Here is a 21,347-nt window from a genome sequence, read left to right as displayed (position 1 = left end):
GGACAACAGGCTTTCTGCCAAAACTCGAGCAGCCGCAGAAGTTCCGTTCAATGATTGGCCAAACACTACGCAAGAGCGAGCTCCTGGAAACCTCCGATTGGCTGTTTAATTCTCAGGCAGGTGCCGGCCCAATGGAAGAAAAGGCGGTCCCTCCCTAGCTTGCGGCTCTTATTGGCGGTCGTGGAGGACCGACTCTGAAACTCACTCTCGTTATTGGGCACCCGCACGAGGCAGGTACGTCGTTCACAGGGAAGCTCGCGGGATGATTGGCTTAGGAAGAAAGTAGGGGCGGTGGGAGGGAGGGAGCAATGGAAGCCGATCGGCCGGAGAGGACGCCGGCGGAGGATTGGATGTGGTGGGTCACATGGGTGGGCGCTGATTGGCTGAAGCAAGGCCCCGCAGTTCCCCTCGTCGGGGTGTGAGGAGACGGCGACTAGGGAGCCGAGGGGACGACGGCTCTTCCCAGAGGAGTGGTATAAGCCGGGGCCGGGACCGGGACCGGAGAGGGAGTTTAGAGCTGGGTCCGAGGGCGTGTGAGCAGATGAAAGGGAGTGAGAAAAAGCGAAGCGGTTGGAAAAAAGCCAAGAGTCTAGGGGCGGAGAGGATGAGGAGAGGGGATTTGGGGAAGATGGAGGCCTTGGGCCCTGTGGGGAGGGGTTGAGGAGTCGAGAACATTTATTAAGCGCGTTCTTTGAGAAAAAGAAAAGCGGAGGAGGTTGGGCGAGAGCGGGGAGGCAAAGGGAGGGGCGGGGGAGATGGTGGAGTAAGGGTGTGAGGAGGCAGCCGAGGTGGGGAAGGAGCCGCGGAGATGAGCCCTGCGGCCCTACATTTGGGAGGGAGGCCTGGGAATGAAAGAGAAGCCGGGAGAGGGGAGCGCCAGCAGGTGGGGGGAGGGGCAGAAAAGGGGACGTGTGGGTAGGAAGGGGGAGGGCGCAGGCTGCAGTTGGCATGGGAACGGAGAGAGGTTGGAAGTAGGAAGGGGCTGAGGGAGGGGGCGGGAAGTAGGTAAGAGGTTCTGAGTCTTGTGGGAGTGTTAGTGCAAAAGTACATTTTATAGCCGCCTTAACCCCGGAAATCATGACTGCAAAGAAAAGCCTCTACCCTTAATATTCAGGGATGCTAGCATAAGCCGGAGAGCCTATTTTTAGTCTTACCAGGGTTCCAATCTTAGGATCATACATAGATTTAGAGCTGGAAGGGACCACAGAGTTTATCTAGTTCAAATCCCTAATTCTACAGATGAGGAAACTGATCCCACAGAGAGGTTAAGTGATTTGCCCAAGATCATACAGGTAAGAAATTAAAATTTGAACCCAGGTCTTTTAATTGCAAAACCCATCTACATTTCTTCATATCACATCATATCAGTCCTGAGCTGTCTGGGGGGAGAAAAAGGCCCCAGGAGAAGTAGAGTTGTCACTTTGCCTTTCTTCAGGGTTGTTGTTTTTTTCTTTAATTTTCCTTTTAATAAAATTATCACTTGCTCCCTAACTCATTTTTGCCTTTATTACTAAACTCAATTATTTGATCCCTCTCTCTGCCACCCTTCTAGTCCAGTTACCATAATTTGGAATTGACAGAAAACTGACTTTGCTTTCAAAGCCTGTCTTTAGTCCTTGCCCCCCCCTTTTAAAAATTATTATTATTAGAGCTTTTTATTGACAAAACATATATATGGGTAATTTTTCAACATTGACCCATGCAAACATTTGGGTTCCAACTTTTCCCCTCCTTCCCTCCATCCCCTCCTCTAGATGGCAGGCAGTCTCATACATGTTAAACATGTTAAAGTATATATTGAAGACAATATAGGTATACATGTTTATACTGTTATCTTGTTGCACAAGAAAAATCGGATTTAGAAAGAAGGTAAAAATAACCTGGGAAAGAAAACAAAAATCCTTGCCCCTTTCTTAAGGGAAAGGTATGAGGTTTCTTTATCCCATCAGTTTTTACACATAAAGGAAGAAGTGGATTTATTATCCTCAGATGCTTCTGAAATGCTCTTAACAGGCATGAAAAACACTTGATTCTTGGTTTGTGAAAGCTCCTTTTGGAAGTAGTATTTGACTATTTCATTGATTTTTAAAAGGGAATTTGGTACAAAAATGTATATTGGTTATTATCAACTTGTTTATAATGGAAACACATACATATAAGGTTAAGGTTTAAAAACATTTTCTTCACTTCAGCTCTGTCAAGTAAGCAAGTATCCTCATATTTTTCTGTCCGAATCAGAGATTTCATCTGTGAAAGGAGTTCCTGGTAAAGTAACACCCTCCACCAACCTTGGTTTGCAACTTCTGTCTTAAAGTTGTGTAGGTCAATGAGAGGTTAATGGACTTGCCCAGGGTTACCCAGCTAGTATTTATGGAAGCAGACCTCTTCTAGCTTCCATACTCTATTCTATTCCCTTTGTACAGATGAGGAAACAGAGATTCCAAAGAGGTAAGTCATTTGCCCAGGTCACCCACTAGTGTCAGAGTCAGTTTCCATCTGACTTAAAGGTTAGTGCTTTTTTTCCCTTTAATTTTATTTTTTCACACTGTGCCTATATGCCAAGGCGGAAAGTTGAGTGGAGTAATGCAACATATTTAATTGTGAGGGGAAAGGTGTGAGAGGACTGATAATAATTTTGCTAATTTTCATATTTGGAGTACTTTGAATTCTCAGCTCTAACTTATTTTAGCTATAGTATGGATTCTTTTGTGCCTACACTTTTTTATGTACTGTATCACCTATCATTGTCAGAATTAGGTTCACAGATCTGAAATGTTGCATTTTCAAAGGAGGTTATGCTCTTCCTTGAGCAGAATTAACTGGTCTGACTTGAACTGTATGCTTATCCTGAATTCTTGTATTTTGGTAGAGTGATCAGATTCTGACATTCTGTCTTTTCTTTGTATTACTTTCCTATTCCATTTAAGTAATAAAATAAAGCAAGCAAGCATCAAGTAATTTTTAAACGTTTTATCCAGCAGTGTTCATGACAGTATGTATATCTAAATAAATTTAGCCTTTAATTTAGTAATAAACAAATGGTATGGGTATGTACATATATATGCATGTTTGTACATATGAGTGTGAAAACATCCTTTTGATTTGGTAATTATTGAGATTATTTAAATTTAGTCTTTGGTACAAGTGGGCTTATCTAAACCCATTCATATCGGCAAAAGGTTGATACATCTCAAATAAAGTATTTTATGATCTGAACAAGATTTAATGGTACCTTGCCCTTCCGATTATCTCTTTTGCCATATCTGCCCTTGCTCAAATTCCTTCAAATTTGGAATGCATTTTTCCCAAATAGGACTAAAGACCAATGGAAATAAAACTATTTGCATTGTTGCAGTCATGATCTTATTGGAAACAGTGGGATTAGTTAGTATCTTGTACATTCTGCCTTCCCTCTCTCTGGAAGGGGAGCATTTGGATTCTTAGAAACCACTTTTTCCATGAAGGCTTCTAAGATCCCTCTCTCATTGCATTTATCTCTCTAACATGCTTATCATAGATTTACTTATGTCTTATCCTCTTAGTAGATTATAAGATTCCTAAGACGTAAGGTTTTATAAATCTGGTCCTGATAGAGCTACATGTATGTAACAGATAATTAATTGACCGCTAAAGTCAAATTTATCTTCTACTTTCCTTTTTTTTTCATTCGCTTTGATGTGAATAGGAAATGAAAATACTGATCACCTGAAAGGGGTATTTGGAAGTTTGGATACTTTTCTGAAAATACTTGTGCTCTCAATTCAATTTTAAAATACTTATTAGGTACCCAACTACATGTCCATTACATAGACATTGACAGATATTATAGAAATGCCAAACCTCTAGGACCTTAGCTTTACCTTCATAATTGTACATAGTGCCATAGTATTAGATAAGAATATGGCTGTATACAGAATCTTTGTCTTTGATCCAGATTGCCTGAGAGATAGCTGTTACTGACAAGTTTTTCCTCAGCTACCATTTATTAAGCACTTACTAAGTACTTAGGCATTGTATTAAGCACTGGTAATACAAAACAAGGCATAAAATAGTTCTTGCCAAAGAGTTGACAGTCTAATCAGAGAGAAAATATTCAGACTTAAACAACTGTACAAAAAAGATATATTAAGCATGTTCTTCATTTATGTAAAAATCCACAATCATGAATTTTTAGAATTGACATTCAGATCAAACTGTTGCTAAGGTACTAGTTGAGCTAGTGTTTGTACATATGGTTGATTGCTTGCCTTAAAAAAATTTAGAATTGGAAGCAGAGAAGAGAAAGGGAGGGAGGAAAGAGCTCAAGTAAAAAATATAGCATTTGTTATTTAAAGTCATGTATTTTAAAGTACAAAACGAAGAAAGAAATCTTAGCATATGCTGTTGTTCCAAGCTACTGCTTTGACTAAGCATTTAGAATCTATGGAAAAAGCCATTTTAAATCGGTATTAAATACATCCATAGAAGAATTTGGATGTTGTAGAGTCTATGGAAAAACTTACAAAATCCTCAAAGGTTAAGAAAAATAACATTATTACCCAACATAAATAATATTTACACTATATAAATGACTTTATGATATAGATGTGTTATGAGATTTGTTCAAAGAAAACCTCTTGTCTTTTAGGAGATGCTTTTTGTGTGTATATGTCTTTGGTTTCTCTAAAGTCAGTTACTGTTATTTAAATAAGACCTCAAAATTAAACTCAGGTATAACACTTAATGTTTTAAAGAAAAGCCTAGGGGCAGCTAGGTGTCAGAGTAAAGCACCAGCCCTGAAGTTAGGAGGACCAGAGTTTTTAAACTGATCTCAGACACTTAACATTGTCTAGTTGTGTGACCCTGGGCAAGTCATTTAGCCCCAGTTGCCTCAACAAAAAAGAAAGAAAAGCCTACCTAATATCACTGGGAAGGTTCTAAAAATTTTTCTATCTTCAAAGAAAAATGGCTTTTATACACAATTTGGGACAAATTTTGTAATTTTAAAACTATACACATACAAACTTCAATCCAGGCAAAGTCTCCTTGCCAAAGACAATTTACCCCATTAGGTCAGAGTGAGCTTGCTAATTTACTCTTGGAAAAATAAGAGCATAGAATTAAGGCTGCAAGCTCAGGAAACAGCAGTAAAGGTTTGGGGTATTTTTTGGTGGGGAAAGAGAAGTAGGAGCCAGGTTAGGCAAGAATATATAATGTTGTTACAGGTTTTATAAACACTACAGTTTTGCAGATTCTTTAGTGAATTACTAAAAATTTGAAAGTCTGCATTTAATTTTTAACTAAGAGGAAAGGAGAGATGCTTATTCCAATGGGCAGGAGTGAAAAACATCTGGTTTTAAAATCATATATCTGGAGCTGAAAGGGAAATCAGAAGTCAGGTAGTCTAGCACCCTCATTTTTTAGATCAGGAAACTAAGATCTAGATTGGCTTAGGATCACTTAGAATGGGATTAAGGATTTGAATCCAGATTCTTCAAGTTCCCAAGTCTAGTGCTTTGTCTGTTCTTCCAGATTTAATTCTACCTTGGTTGTTGCAGTGGGTAGAACTGCTGCTCTTGCATCTGAAATAGGAATTCTATTCTCTTTCAGAGAAGAGCCTATTTAAAACTGACATTTTATTTCAGAGTAGATTTTGGTTTTATCTATATTTCTAGCATCACTAGAATTGAATCAGATTTTTTTGACAATCATTGAAGTTGCATTTTTGTGCAGTAGTCATAGAAACTAAAGGGTTTTTCCCCCATACCTGAGTAAATCCAAAGGAAAAATAGCTTTTAATTTTTTGGTAACAGTAAAACACAACTGCAGTCTGGAGCCTCACAAAGCTGCTTGAATTGATAAAAGGTTTTTCAATTGACTAATTGATTTGTATTATCTTGACTAGTCAAGTTAATGGAACAATCTTGAATATGATCTTCCTAACATGTAAACATGAAACCACATCACACATATAGCTCTTCCCTCTTTCCCTTTTACTACCTCTCCAAAAAACAACAACAAAAAAAAAGTGTAACTATTTTTTTAAAAGGGACTCTTAAATTTTTGTGAATACATGATGAACAAAAGAGAAAAATAAAATCATCATAGGGACATAAATTGAAATTGATTGTGAAAGACTTTACATGTGAAAGAGATGAGTTTGTATTTTAACCCAAAGGCAATAAAGAGTCACTAAAGCTTCTTGATCAGAGAAACTTGGTCAGATGTGTGCTTTAGGACTTTCACTATGGTAGCCATAAAGAAGAGGGATAGAAGAGGGGAAGACACCCATTGGGTGCTGTTGCACCTGTTCTCCAGATGAGAAGTGTTGAGGATCTGAACTAAAGGAATTGAAGAGTAGAGAGAAGGGTACAGATATGAGAGGTGCTTTGACTTTAGATGCAACAAGACAACAACTTGATGGGTAGGGCCTAAAAAAGGGAAGGGAACTGGCATTTTTATATAGTACTTACTGTGTATCATGCATCATTCTAAGCATTTTACAGATATTATTCCTTTTGATGCTCACAACAAGCCTTCCAGGTAGATGCTGTTGTTAGTCCTATTTTATACTTAAGGAAACAGGCTGACAGAAGTCAAATGATTTGTGTCTGGTGCCACACAACTAATAAGTGCCTGAGCCAAGATTTGAACTCAGATCTTTCTGACTCCAGGCCCAACCCTTTACCCCCTTGTACCATCAGTTGCCACCAAGAACAGGAAATACTCTAATGTGATTATGAGATTGTGAAGCTGAGTGACTGGAAGAGTAGTGTTCTTAATAGGAATAGGGAAGTTAGAAGGCAAAGATTTTTGAAAGAAGAATGACTTCCAAGTAGTAACGTCTAGCAGGCAGTTAGAAACATGTTGGTTTGGAAGTTATCTGCAGACAGGTGATAGTTGAAATAGTAGAGTTGATGAATCATCAAGGGATGGTATAGGGGAAAAAAGAGAAGAGACAAGAGCCCCAAGGTCTACCCAAACATTGGGCTTAGAGCAGAGGTCCTCAAACTTTTTAAATAGGGGGCCAGTTCACTGTCCCTCAGGCTGTTGGAGGGCCAGCCTATAGTAAAAACAAAAACTTTGTTTTGTGGGCCTTTAAATAAAGAAACTTCATAGCCCTGGGTGAGGGGGATAATCGTCCTCAGCTGCCGCATCTGGCCCACGGCGGTAGTTTGAGGACCCCTGGCTTAGAGCATAGATGATCTTGCTGTGGAACTGATAGTGCGTTAGGCCAGAGAGAAAAATCAAGAGCTGGAAATCATTCCAAACACTACAAAACTTCAGGAAGGACAAGGGCCAAGAAAAGAATGTGGGGTTGGATGACTAGAGAGTTTGTGAGGTTAGAAGTTCTGTACCAAACTTTACTTTCTATTTCATTCTATTTAGTGATGCAGAGCAATTTTCCTAAGTCTTAGGCTGGATATCTACATGGCACAATCAGAAAAGTCCTAGACTTGGAGCCACAACTGGAGTTTGAATCCCATCTCAGACACTTAACCAATTGTGTGACCTTGGGCAAGTCACTTAATCTTTCTTAGTCTCAGTTTCTTCCTCTATAAAATGAAGATATCTGTGGCACTTAACTCACAGAGTTCTGAAGATCTAATAAGAAAGAATCATCTGGAGATGTAAAACACTTTGAAAACTTAATATATTTTGGTCTTCAAAACCTTTTATTATTAGTTCACTACTACTACAAATTTAATGTCTTAGCATGACTTTCAAAGTCCTCCATAATCTATAATCATCCTACTTTCCAACTTTAGTTTGGGTTATTGTTTTTATTATCTAAGCTCCCCAGCCAAATTGGTTTTTTCATTGTTTTTAAATTTCGTGAGTTTGTGTATTTTTCTAGGGCTGGGCAGCAAAGTGACAAAGTAAGTTTCTTTTTACATATGGCCTTCAGTTGCTTGTGCAGTAAGTTGGGTTTCTTACCTTGGAGTTGGTACTTAGAATTTGGGCAAAAGTATTGCTAGCAACAAATAAGTTTTAGTTGAAAGCTTTCCTTGTTTCCCCTCCCATGCTTCAGAATGCAGGTTAGAACTTCAGAGAAAATGTCTACTGAATGGTCTTCTTGGACAAACCTCTCAACCATTCAGAAAATAGCACTGGGCCTTGGAATTCCAGCCAGCCTGACCGTTGCTTATATCCTCTACCGAAGGTATAGAGAAAGCAGAGGTACGTATTTTTGTGTATATGTACATATAGATGCAAAGTTTTAGAAACTGACATATTTCATTAACCTGAAGTAAAAAAAATTAAACCTTTTAGACTTAATTTATCATATTTCAACTGGAACATGAGTCTTTGCCAACCAACTGCATTTCCAGTAGCAAAGAAATATGTTCCTTTTTGTATTGCAACTTTGCCATTAGCAAGTCTGTAGACTGAGATACCAATTCATCTGTCCTTTTCTTAGAGCTCTATTGATCTAAAGAGGGAACTAGTGGATTCTTTTTTTTTTTTTTTTTTTTTTTTTTTTTTTTTTTTTTTCCTGAGTCATTTGGGGTTAAGTGACTTGCCCAAGAGCAAACCAGGTAGGAAGTGTTAAGTGTCTGAGACCAGATTTAAACTCATATCCTCCTGACTTCAGGACTGGTGCTCAAGAGCTCTATTGATCTAAAGAAGGAACTAGTGGGTTTGTTTGTTTTTGTTTGTTTGTTTGTTTTGTTTTTTACTGAGTCAGTTGGGGTTAAGTAACTTGCCCAAGATCACACCAGCTAGGAAGTGTTAAGTGTCTGAGACCAGATTTAAACTCATATCCTCCAGACTTCAAGACTGATGTTCTTATCTACTATGCCACCTAGCCACCCTTAGTGGATTCTTTTTTTAAAAAATAAATTTTTACTGATTTTTTTAACATCAGCATAATTTCCCCCATATGCCTCCCCTCCTAGAGAGCTAGCCCATACAAGAAAATGATATTTTGAAGAAAAAGAAGGGAGGAAAACCAGCATAACTGCTTGGTACATTTTTTAAAAAAGAAATCTGAAAATATGTGCATTGTATTAGCCTGCGCCTGCCAGCTCTTCTTTGTAATTTTGCAATATTCTCTTTTGAATTTTTGTATGTTTGGTTTTTTCCATTTATATTGTTGTAATCTTTGGGTATGTTATTTCCTTGGCTCTGCTTATTTCACTCTGAAGTAATTCATATAGATCTTTCCACACTTCTCTGTATTTATCACACATAATTTTTAAAAGCATAGCAAAATTCCTTTAGATTCATGTGCTACCATTTGTTTAGCCATTTCCCAGTTGATGAGTACATACTTTGTTTTGAATTCTCTACTACAATACAAAAAATGCTACTATAAATATTTTGGTGTATGTGAGAAATTTTTTTTTTTTTTTATTACCAGTGACCTCCTTGGGATATAAGCCTAATACTAGAGTCGCTGGGTCAAAGGGTATGAACTCTTTATTTGAATATTCCTACATTGTTTTCTAAAACAGTTGTACTGGTTCATAGCTCCACCAATAATCCACCAGGGTTCTATCTTTCCATATCCTAGATTAGATATCCTCATCTTTTTTCATCTTTTCCAGTATGTTGGATAGAAGATAAAACCTCAGAGTTATTTTGATTTGCATCTCTTATTATTAGAGATTTGGAGCATTTTTCTATGTTATTGTTAATAATTTTCAATCTTTCTTTTGAGAAACGTTTTGTTTATATCCTTTGACTACTTTTGAGGAATACCTTTTGGTCTTATATCTGTTATTGTATATGTGTAAATATAAATACCCTATTCTTTTTATATATGTATCTTCCTATTTAGCCTTGAGGAGAGATCAGTTTCTTCTTATTCATACCATCCCCACTAATGGGCTGTGTTTCAGGGTTTAAATGGATTGCAAAAAATTGGTGGAATAAAAAGTCTTGAATCTGAATAGAATATCCAGAATTTTGGATTCCTTCTCCTTTTTGTGATAGTTTAGAATCAGAAAACTCTCTGAAACTCAATACACCTTCCTTGTAAGAAAGTCCAGGGATCCTTTCCTGTTTTGATGTCTGTGAAGCAACAGTCTTCAAAGCTATCCTGTCTGCTAGTCACATCTTCTGTAATCTTTAAGTTCCCATTCAGATAGCACCTTCATTTGTTGCTGCTATTGGGTTTCTTTGTCTTTTTTCTTTCTGGGATCTTAAAGTTTTTGACAGTCAGATGTTTGCCATAGAAGTCAGGGAGCACAAGGGTATTATTATATGAACTTTCGGCATTGGGACTTAATCTGATGGTCATTTTATAGAAGAACGTCTGACATTCGTTGGGGAAGATGATATTGAGGTAGAGATGCGGGTACCCCAGGAGGCTGTGAAGCTGATTATTGGCCGACAAGGAGCCAATATTAAACAAGTAAGTATGTTGGCTTTTGTGGATATTATGTGTTCATTGATTTTTTTTCCCCTCCCCTCCAATATCATATGTACTTACAGAAAATAAGTTGCCTTTAGAGAAAAGCACTTTTGGCAAGCTAAATTACTTCCCTTCAATGACTGATGGCTTTCATTCTAGCCATTATTTCATAATGTAAGGCTCTTATATTCAAGAAATGGACTAAATTACTCAGAAATTTACTTTATAGGTAATTTACCATAAACATTGTTTTAGATTAGATGATTTTCTTTGCTACTCAGCATATATCTAATAGTTACCTTCCTCATTTGTCAATTAGAAAAATTAGAAAAGCAACTTCCCATCTCCTTAATCCAAGTAATTATTAGAAAAATAAAACTGCAAGCAATTTGATATAGGTTATACAATGTAGTCATGCAAAACATTTTATATTAATCATGTTGTCAAAGAAAATACAGACCTCCCACCCCCAAAAAAATTTAAAAACAAGAAAAACAAAACTTTGGAAAAATATTTGCTTTGATTTGCATTCAGAATCCCTCAGTTCTTTCTCAGAAGTGGATAGCATTTTTCATCATGAGTCCTTCAAAACTGTCATGCTGAGAATAGCTTAAGTCATTCACAGTTGATTATCATACAATACTATATATGCTTCTCCTGGTTCTGTTCACTTCACTTCATGGCAATTCATATCAATCTTCCCAGGTTTTTCTGAAATCATTCTCATCATTTCTTGTTACATAATAATATTATTCCATTACAATCTTATACCATGACTTATTCAGCTAGTTCCTTGATACCACAAGATAAATATTTTTGTACATATAAGTTATTTTTTTAAAAAAAAAAATTTTGAGATAACAATCCTAGTAGTATGATTGCTGAGTCAAAGAGTATGCATAGCATAGTCTTTTGGGTATAGTTCCAAGTTGCTCTCCAGAAATAATTGGATCAGTTCACAATTCTTCCAGCTGTGCTTTAGTGTCTCAATTTCCCCACATCCCCCTTCAATATTTATCATTTTACTTTTTTTTTTGTTACATTAGCCAATCTGATAGATAGGAATTGGTACCCCAGAGATTTTTAAATTTGCATTTCTCTAGTTGATATTGATTTGAAGTATTTTTTTTCACATGACCATAGATAGCTTTGATTTCTTCATCTGAATACCTGTTCATATTCTATGACCATTTATCAGTTTGGGAATGACTTGTGATAATTAAAAATTTGATTTCAGTTCTTTATAATTTGAGAAATGAAGGTTTTTGTCAGAGAAACTGGCTATAAAATTTCCCCCTAATTTTCTGCTTACCTTTTAGTCTTGGCTGTTTGGTTTTGTGCAAAACCGTTTTAATTTAATGTAATCAAAATTATCCATTTTATAACTTATGTTTTCTTTATTGTTTGGTTATAAATTCTTCCCTCAGATCTGACAGGCAAACTATTCCATGCTTCCCCCTTAATTTGCTTATGCTCACACCCTTGTATTTAAATCATGGACTCATTTTAACTTTATCTTAGTATGTGGTATCAGGTGTTGGTCTATATTTAATTTCTGCCAAAGTGCTTTCTACTTTTCCCAGAAATTTTTGTCAGATTATAAGTTCTTTCCTAAAAGCTTGGATCTAAATTATTAGTCATTTACTACTATGTAAAAATCTATTCCACTGATTTACCAATATTTCTTAGCCAGTACCAGATTGTTTTGATGATTGTTGCTATCTTAAATAGTTTTAGAACTGATAATAGCTAACTTCTTTCATATTTTTCCATTGATTACCTTGATATTTGACCTTTTGTTCTTCTAGATGAGTGTTGTGTTATTTTTTTCCGACTATAAGATTTTTTTTGGTGGTTATGACACTGAATTAATTTAGATAGAATTGTCATTTTTATTATGTTGGTTCAACCTATCCATGAGCAGTTAAATATATTTCCATTCGTTAAGATTTGATTTTTTTTTTTTTTTTTTTTTTTTTTTTTGGTGAAAAGTGTTTTGTGATTGTGTCACCCATCTATCTTGTCAGGAAGACTTCCATGTATTTTTTATTGTCTACAGTTATTTTAACAGGAATTTTTTCCCCTATTTCTTGGTGTGCTAGACTTTGTTGGTAATATAGTATTATCCTTCAACTTTGCTGCTTTATTATTATTTTAACTAGTTTTTTGTTGGTTTTCTGGAATTCTCCAAGTGTACCATAATATCATCTGCAAAAAAAGATAGTTATGTTTCTTCATTGCCAATTCCAATTCTTTGCATTTCTTTTTCTTTTCTAATTGCTATAGGTATCATTTCTAGTATGATATTAAATGATAGTGATAATCCTTTCATCATCCTTTCATCACATCCCTGACCTTATTGGGAAAGCTTCTAGCTTATCTTTATTACAAAAAATGCTGATAACACAAGTCATTTTAGAAAGTTTTCATTTCCTAAAATGTTTAGGGAATTGATTTGTGATTAAAAATAATGAAAATGGTCAGAGGATATCAAGTTTAGCTTGAGTCCAAGCTAAAAATAACCACATGAAAAAATACTCTAAAATTCTAACTATTAGAGAAATACAAATTAAAACAATTCCGACATTTTTAATTTCATACCTATCAGATTGGCAAAGTTGACACAAAAGAAAAAAAGCAACAGATGCTAGGATGATTCTGGGGTAAACAAACAGTATGTTAATGTACTGTTGGTAGAATTGTAAATTGATTCAACCATGATGAAAAGCAATTCAGAACTCTGCCCAAAAAGATTTTAAATTGTGCATATCCTTTGACCCAGAGAATGAAGAAAGGAAAAGTACTTATATATTCCAAAATATTTGTAACAACATTTTTTGGTGGTGGCAAAGAATTGAAAACTGATGGAATTGGCAATTGATGGAGGTGCCTATCAATTAGAATGGCTGAACAAATTATGATATATGATTGTAATGGAATACTGTTGTGCTTCAAGAACTGCTAAAGGGAATGGTTCAGAAAAACCTGGGAAGACTTGTATGAACTGATGAGATGTAAAGTGAGTTAAAAAGAACGATTAATAACAATATTGCAAAGACAAATAACTTTGAAAAACTTAAGAACTCCAGTCAGAATGATGACCACCCAATATTCCAGAGATTTAGTGATGAAACATGCTGCCCACCTCCTCATAGTTTCTGAAGGACTCAAGTACAGATTGAAACTTGTTGGTTTTTTGACATGACCAAAGGATGGTTTGTTCAGCTACACATGTTTGTGATAGTTTTGTGGAGGGTCAAGGGAAGTAGAGAGAATTATAGAGTGCTGAAAATAAAGTAAAACTGACTTTTAAAAAAATCTTTTTGAAGGTTTAAAAAAAAAGTATCACAAATTAGAATATTTTTAAATTGATTGTTTTTGTAATTGCCATTATCTGTTCATTGCCTGTTAATTCAGGTAAGGTAAGGATTGATTGCATTTCCAATTAGGAGCTGGATCAGGGAGTTGGCTACTTAGCCATTTTCTTTACTTCCATCTCCCTAGAGCACCCATAGTTCCATTTAAAGAATCAGTTCTCAAAGTCTCTTAGTTAAAAGAAATTTTTTGTCAATTAACAAATAGAATTTTTTTTCTTCTTCCCATGCCCTATTTTAAAAAAAGAGAAGAAAGAAAGAAAAGAAAAATCAAAGTCCTCATAACAAATATGTCAAGGAAAACTAATTCCCACTTTGGTCATGTCCAACAACATATGTCTCTACGTATTCTCTCCCTAAGCCCTGCCATATTCATAGATGTACACACTTTCCCTTTTTTTCCTCCTTTCCTCTCTGAAGCTAAGGAAGCAGACTGGTGCTCGAATTGATGTGGATACAGAAGATGTAGGTGAAGAACGGGTGCTGCTCATCAGTGGCTTTCCTGTCCAGGTTTGCAAAGCCAAAGCAGCAATCCACCAGATCCTGACAGAGAACACCCCAGTGTATGAACAGCTTTCAGTACCTCAGAGATCTGTGGGCAGAATTATAGGTACTGTTGTCTCCCTTTAATGCCGCTTTATTTCTTCATCTCATCTTCTTAAGTGTTTTTCTTGGTCACTGTCATCTCCATTAGGTGAGATATCCAAAAGATGACCACAGTTTTTACTCAATTTGTCTCAAATATAAGCCCAAAATACCAATTAAATTCAAAAAAGATTTAGAGAAAACTATGGGTGGTAGATTCACAAAGGATTAAAAAGTGAACTGCTCCTGATCTCTTTAACCTTTTGTAGAATACATATTTTCTCATAAAGTATTAGCCCTTTAAGGTTTTAAAATTTTACAGCACTTAATAGTATTTAAAATGCTTTTGATAAGCTGGTTTTCCATGTATCTCATAACTCTTCTGTTTAAGTAGGCAGGGCAGGTACTATCCCTGGCTTACAGATGAGCAAACAGACTCAACACTGACATTCTAAGGTCATAAAGTTAGCATTCCCCCCTTCCTCAAAGCCAGGATTAGGACCCAGTTCTTAACTTGGTTAATGCCCTTTTTCTCTATCTTACTGTAGTAGAGTATTCTGGTTTATTTTAGGACTGAAAAGTGTAGCCTCCTTGAATGTTTTAAGAAAATATATTTAGAATGAAGGAATTGAAACCACCTAAAATTTTTAAATTAAAAGAAAAAAAAATGTTCCTGAGAGGCTATATTGCCAGGAAAGGTTTCAGGAACTATTTTGTTAAGGCATTAAGAACCTAGTACATCGCTCAGTTTGGAAATGAAAATTTATTCTTCCATTGATTTTTCTTTTGTTGCTGCAAAATAGGTGGCAAGCAGAGGAATTTGTCTATGTATCTTTCTGCAGGGAGAGGTGGGGAAACCATTCGTGCCATCTGCAAGAGTTCTGGGGCCAAAATTACCTGTGACAAGGAATCAGAAGGGACATTGCTACTAACACGACTCATAAAGATTTCAGGAACACAGAAGGAAGTGGCAGCAGCCAAGGTGAATATTGAGTAAAGCTGAGCGTGCGTGTGTTCATGTGTAAAATCTGAATGAGAAGATTCCCCTTCTTTCGTGACTTGATCTGAGGTGATTTTTTTCTGTCAAGCATCTTATTCTAGAAAAAGTGTCTGAAGATGAAGAGCTTCGGAAGAGGATTGCTCATTCGGCAGAATCCAGAGTACAGCGCAAACAGCCCATCAGTGTCAAGAGAGAAGAAGTGGCAGGACCTGGAGGAGCTGGGGAGCCAGCCTTTCCTAAGGACATGGGCACTGGCAAGAAACTGGCCCCATCACTGGCTGCCACTCCTAGCCGAGGAGGAGGAGATACAGCTGGGCTGAGACCAGAACGTGTGGAACATTCCCATGAAAAAAAGCTCAGTGACAACAGCCACCAAGAGGACATGGGAGCCCAAGCCAGTCCAGAGATGCCAAAATTTGAAAGTATGTTATCTCCAGTGACAGCTTGATTGTCCATGCTAATAAATGGGGGAAGACTCACTTGGCTAACTGAAATATACAGATAATCGAAAGCACTTTATATTTGTCTTGGAAATGAATCATGATTCTTTGAAAATAGTAAATTGCTGAGCTGATATTTGTTCATAATTATTATAGCAGTTCATTTCCAAAGTACAAAGTGGTGGCAAGAAAAAGCATTAAAAATCCTGTGCTAGAAGTCTAGCAGTCCAGTATTAAAATATTTCTTCATATAAATCCGCAACTATTTAAAGATCTGCTCTACCTTGGATTTACATACAGTATTCCTCAAAAACTTCTTCCATTCAGTATGAGGTGTGATTACAAAGAAACAGTTTTTCTTGTGTGATTTGTGGAATCAGACTTGTTACTTTATAGTCATATAACATACAACAGCCCTAACAAAGGAAAGTCCCAGGTTCTGGAAGCTTTTTCTTCCACAAATGAAAGTTGTGGGATAGAATAGTAAATGGGAAACCAGGTATTCTAGTAGATACTAGGCTACAAATCTCTTGCTACCTGATGCTTTGTTTGCTCAGTCTTATGCCATGTCCATCCTGTGGGAGCTATAACAATCCCCAAAGGAGACCAACATCTGAAGGGATATAAAACATGACTAGAGATCTGAATTATATCATAGCTGTGACAGTGTTGTAATTGGAAAGTAACAAGAAAAGTATAAAAATCTTCATTCCATATTTCTGTTTTTGATTATTTTTAAAACTGAAAGCTATCACTCCTTTAGCCCAATTCCCTCTTCTATTAGCCAGAGATGCTTTTGTCATATCCACCAACCACAACTGCATAATGTGTTCAGTCCCCAGCCCTGACTTCAGTTTTCATGCTGATGAGTATCTAGAAGTCTATGTGTCTGCCTCCGAAAACCCCAACCATTTCTGGATCCAGATTATTGGCTCCCGCAGCTTACAACTGGACAAGCTGGTCAATGAGATGACCCAGTACTATGAGAACAGTCAATCAGTGAGTTGCCATGTGGACCAAGGGGTTGGGGAGATAATAGGGCTTGAGGAAAATAAATATCTCCTACCTTTTCCTTTCTATGCATTTTCTTCCTTTCCCTTTGGGAACCAGTTTTCTGTGACTCATGGATATTTGTTTTTTTCTCTCACCTTTTCTTGTTTGATGCATCTATTGCCACTCCCCCCTCTTCCTTCTAACTTGGACAAGTAGCCTGAAGATCTTACTGTACATGTGGGTGACATTGTAGCAGCACCTTTACCTACAGATGGACCCTGGTATCGGGCCCGTGTCTTGGGTACCCTCGAGAATGGGAACCTGGATCTCTACTTTGTTGACTTTGGAGATAATGGGGAGAGCCCACTCAAGGATTTGAGAGCTATCAGGTCAGTAGATTAGATAGGTAGGTCAGTTCATATCTTAATTCTAGTTATAACATCCCTTTCAATTGGAGACATTGTGAAGAGCTCAATTAGGAAGTTTAAAGTGGAACCAGTTCTAAGGGGAATAGATTAGATTTGCTCATATGTTATAGTCTTAAAGCAGAGATACAATATGACTTTTAGAAGATCTTGTCATAAGATTCTTAATTACCTTTTTTTTTAATTATTTCAGGAGTGACTTTCTAAGCCTCCCATTCCAAGCAATAGAATGTAGTCTAGCAAGGATTGTTCCCTCAGGTAAGTTAACCATATGAGTTGGTCTCACGATAGAATGAGTTCCACATAGCACACTGGGAAATTCTCTTTATCTCGTCTGGCTACTTGATAGAATTCCCAAGAGCTCAGACCACTTCTGCAAAAAAGATAGGTTGTCGCCTGATTTTATTCCCATTCTCAGCACTGACTCCTCTTCCTGTTTCACCAGGTGAACAGTGGGAAGAGGAAGCACTAGATGAATTTGACCATCTCACTCACTGTGCAGAGTGGAAGCCCCTGGTGGCCAAGATCTCCAGCTATGTGCAAACAGGAATTTCTACTTGGCCAGAAATACACCTTTATGACACAAGCAATGGACAGGTAAAGCATAGAACTCAGTACCTTGGTCTTTTGACTTTGGGAATTATTCTGAATTTCCCCAAATTCCTCATCCTAGTGCCTTTTCCCCCATTTTCATGACTAGCATAGAAAATAAAAAGGTATCTTTCTTAATCCTTTTGCCTTTCTCTCTTCCAGAATCTTGACATTGGGCTAGAACTAGTACGCCAAGGGTATGCAGTTGAACTTCCCCAAGACGTGGGAGAAGGAGATGCTGCTGTCCCTGAGATGCTGCAGGATATATTGGTGGGTGAGCTCCAGTAGTTGTAAAGGGTGGTAACCTTTGGGGGATTCGGTTCACAGCCTAGAGTTCTGCCTCAGGCTCTCCTTAGATCTAAGGCGGCTGGCAAAAAGTGCTTTAGCTTTGCTCTTCTGGAGCCAGACTTGCCTGCTTCCACAGTTGACGGTTGGGGCAATGATGTGTTTCCTTTTCCCTCACCTCATTCACTAACACTTTTTTTTTTTTACTCCTTCAGGCCACAGAGACAGATGCCTCTCTAGACAGCCTGTTGTCTGAGGCTAAGAAGAGTCCTGGAGAGACACCACACACTCTGTCATGCCTCAGTTTATCAGGTAACTGACAATGTTTTCTACCCTAGGCTCCTGAAATTCCGTGGTTTCTGCCTTCACTCTCTTTGATCCAAAATTGGAAAAGTTGGATGAGGTCCTGGCTCTGCCCAATCCAGTATTTTGGGAATAGCTTATTCAAGTTGGGTGTTACCTAATTTCCCCTTCCTGTCTTTGCTTAGAAGCTGCTTCAGTTTCTGGTGATGATGGTGTCCTTGCAGAAGACGACTTGCTCTGATGTCTGTGTTCTGGCTGGCTCAGCCATCTGCCTGCTGTGTGAGTGGGGCTCTGATTTGTGTCTTATGGAGCAGGAAAACGGTGAGGGGTGAGGATGGGGAGCTGCTGCATTCTCTCTTCTCCCTGATCCTTTTCTGTGGCGGTCATTTTCCAAGCTTGACTTGCTCTCATATCTTGACCCTTTCTCATATTTCTGTCCATGCTTAGGAAGTGGCAAGGAGCCTGTGGCTGAACAGAAAATCGAATTCCACAGAAGATACCCACATTTCCTCCTTTGTGGGCTGCCTCCTGATTGGCCTGCTGTGAACCAAATACAGCTTCTTCTACTAGCAGAATGAAGAACTTTTCAGAAAAAAGACTATATATGCGTGTGCGTGTGTATGTGTCTATCAGAAGCTGCCTGGCTTCCCTTAGCACTGCCCACAACTACTAGCAATAAAAGTACCATCCCACTATTCAGGATATTTGGTTGAAACTTGAGATGGGAAATATTGGTTAGGATTCTGTTAGTTGAAAATAAGGATCATTCATTCAGAAGTCTACTTCATTTTATGAGATGACTTACTAGAAAAATTTTTAAGTTGTGAATTGAGGAAGTTCTGAGCCCCCATGGGCTCTCAGGGTTCTTTCCAACTGTGGATGAAGAGGCAGAGTATAAAGGCAACAGGGTTGAAATCAAATAGTCCAAGGAAATAAGCAGGTAATGTGCCCTTGCCAGCTTCAGGTGATATCACGCCAATTATTGAGGGCAAGATTTTTGAGAGTTGTTTTCCTTTTTGACCCTAGGCTGTTTTGCAAGTAGAAAAACAAGATCTCAGGAATATGTTATGAGATGCAATGCCTTAGGTAGGCGTAATGCCTACTATATGTATGCATATCCATATGTATGTAAAAATAGAGAACTCTGTAAGCCACTTAAGAGAATCATTAAAATAAAGTTCTGGTTTTAAAATGACCCACACAGATGCCAGTTGAATTAGCAGTAGACGGAGGCCTGTAGATATACAGAGGAACCAAGTTCTCCCTTGGTGTCTTAATTTCGTATGTTATATGAGAGAGAGAGAACATATTCGTATATGTTAGTTTCGTATGTTATTCCATCCAGGGAAGGGAGATGTGCCCTTAGGAGTTTTATATTCCTTGAAGTGTTGAAAAGGCTCAGAATAATTGCCAGTTTTGGAACAGTGAATTTTTAAAGTGTTTGGTGGTAGAAAAAGCCCCAAACTGGAAACCTGGAGAAATATGTTTCTGGTTTTCCATCTGCTCAGTGTGACCTCAAGTAATAATAGTTCGCACATTGAACTCAGGGCTTCAATGTCAAACTGACATTTGTTCTCTAGGCCTCCATTTCTTTGTCCAGTAAGAGGGACATTAGGAAAATTTTTCAGCTGATGAGATACAGAAAAGTTGTTTAAAAGAATACAAGTACATGAATGCAGGGGGAGAGGGAGGGAAATGAACAGTAATTTGATTTATTTTTATATTTTACAACACAAGTTCTTTATTTGTATGTGTCATAGACTACCCCAAGCAGAATTTATTTTTTTTTTTTTTGCTGCTGCTGCTGCTGCTGAGGCAATTGGGACTAAGTGACTTGCCCAGGGTCACACGGCCAGAAATTGTTAAGTATCTGAGGCCACAGTTGAATTCAGGTCCTTCTGATTTCAGAGCTGTATTCTATCCATTTACCAACCAGCTGCCCACCCCACCAGAATATTTTTAATGCATAAAATAACATTGGGTGACAGAGGATCGAAGCCAATTATATGGAAATAATTGTTTTCAAAATATTTTTTGAAATTCATAGACCCTAGTCGAACAGCCCCTATTTGAGGAGAAAACTAAAGTAAGAATAAATTAACATTTTTAGCTCATTAGAATACCTTGAGTAGTGTCCTCGATGTAGAAAGCTGCTAGTGGAGAAATCATTTTCCATGTCCACAATTAAGTTTTTACTGCTTCAGATAATTCCAATACTGCCTTGTCAGAAGAAATGGAGTCTGACCCAGGGGAATCAGGTGGTTAGTGAAGCACTTTTTTTTACATTTCCCCTTTGGTAAACAAGTTAGTCATTTGCCTCAGTTTCCTCTACTGTAAAATTAGATAATGGCACCTTCAAAGAATTGTTGTTGGATCTAGTGAGATATTTGCAAAGTGTTTATTTAGCAGAGTCCCTGGCATAATTGGTGCTATAGACATGCTTATTCTCTTCCCTTTATCTGCAAAAATGTGTTTGTCCATTTGTCATCAGTCTCCAGATAGCTTTTGCTTCCTGTCTTAAGGGGCTAAAGTAAGGGAAAGAACCAGTAGAACTATTGCCATGGACTAAAACCCTCCATATTTGGGCTACTGTTGAGACTCTTCGTGATAGGAGGAGAGAATAAAACCCATGGATGGGTTTTGATGTCTAGTCGACTTCCTTAGTGCAATATGACTCCCAGGATAAACAGTGAATGGACAAAGGGGACAACATTAATTTGTTATAAACAGCTCACATTTATATAGTGCTTTAAAACTTGGAACACATTTTGCATTCTTTGTTCTACCCTGGAAGATTGGTGGTGGTGGTAGGGTCGCCACATTATGGATAAGGAAACGGGCTCAGGTTGGTCACGTGGGTGCTCAAGATCCTCCCTGACTCCAGTTCCAGCAATATCTATACCCACTTGACCAGAGGCATCACACATGTGACCCACACTCCCCGGTGAGGAATTAAATCCAAGTGTAATTGGGAAATATTTTACCAAATTGATAAAAAATAAAAAGCAAAAT

At 37.7% G+C, this 21,347-nt stretch overlaps 1 protein-coding gene across 12 annotated transcripts; it reads left to right on the top strand.

Annotated features, from left to right (window-relative positions):
* On the top strand, window positions 1-19,530 carry TDRKH (tudor and KH domain containing). 12 transcript variants are annotated; one of them, XR_004234048.1, is made up of 16 exons: window positions 377-473; window positions 1,240-1,292; window positions 8,012-8,160; window positions 9,344-9,391; window positions 10,233-10,339; window positions 14,134-14,323; window positions 15,102-15,280; window positions 15,387-15,720; window positions 16,574-16,737; window positions 16,948-17,120; window positions 17,350-17,414; window positions 17,602-17,753; window positions 17,910-18,017; window positions 18,248-18,344; window positions 18,521-18,656; window positions 18,783-19,530. XR_004234048.1 is itself a non-coding variant. In XM_031967540.1 (16 exons), the coding sequence occupies exons 3-15, from the start codon at window positions 8,013-8,015 to the stop codon at window positions 18,574-18,576; spliced, it is 1,821 nt and encodes a 606-aa protein (XP_031823400.1). In that variant the 5' UTR covers window positions 377-473; window positions 1,240-1,292; window position 8,012; the 3' UTR covers window positions 18,577-18,614; window positions 18,783-19,530. The 12 variants fall into 12 exon arrangements, 11 of the variants coding, with proteins under 11 accessions (XP_031823406.1, XP_031823402.1, XP_031823408.1 ...); XM_031967540.1 differs by having other exon boundaries at window positions 18,521-18,614; XM_012549723.2 differs by having other exon boundaries at window positions 378-473; window positions 15,141-15,280; window positions 18,521-18,614.
* Window positions 19,531-21,347: the final 1,817 nt, after the last annotated feature.

The sequence above is a fragment of the Sarcophilus harrisii genome, chromosome 4, assembly GCF_902635505.1.
Source record: "Sarcophilus harrisii chromosome 4, mSarHar1.11, whole genome shotgun sequence".
Lineage (NCBI taxonomy): Eukaryota > Metazoa > Chordata > Mammalia > Dasyuromorphia > Dasyuridae > Sarcophilus > Sarcophilus harrisii.
Note: the sequence above shows the minus strand (reverse complement) of the source record. Positions and strands in the feature narration are given on the sequence as shown.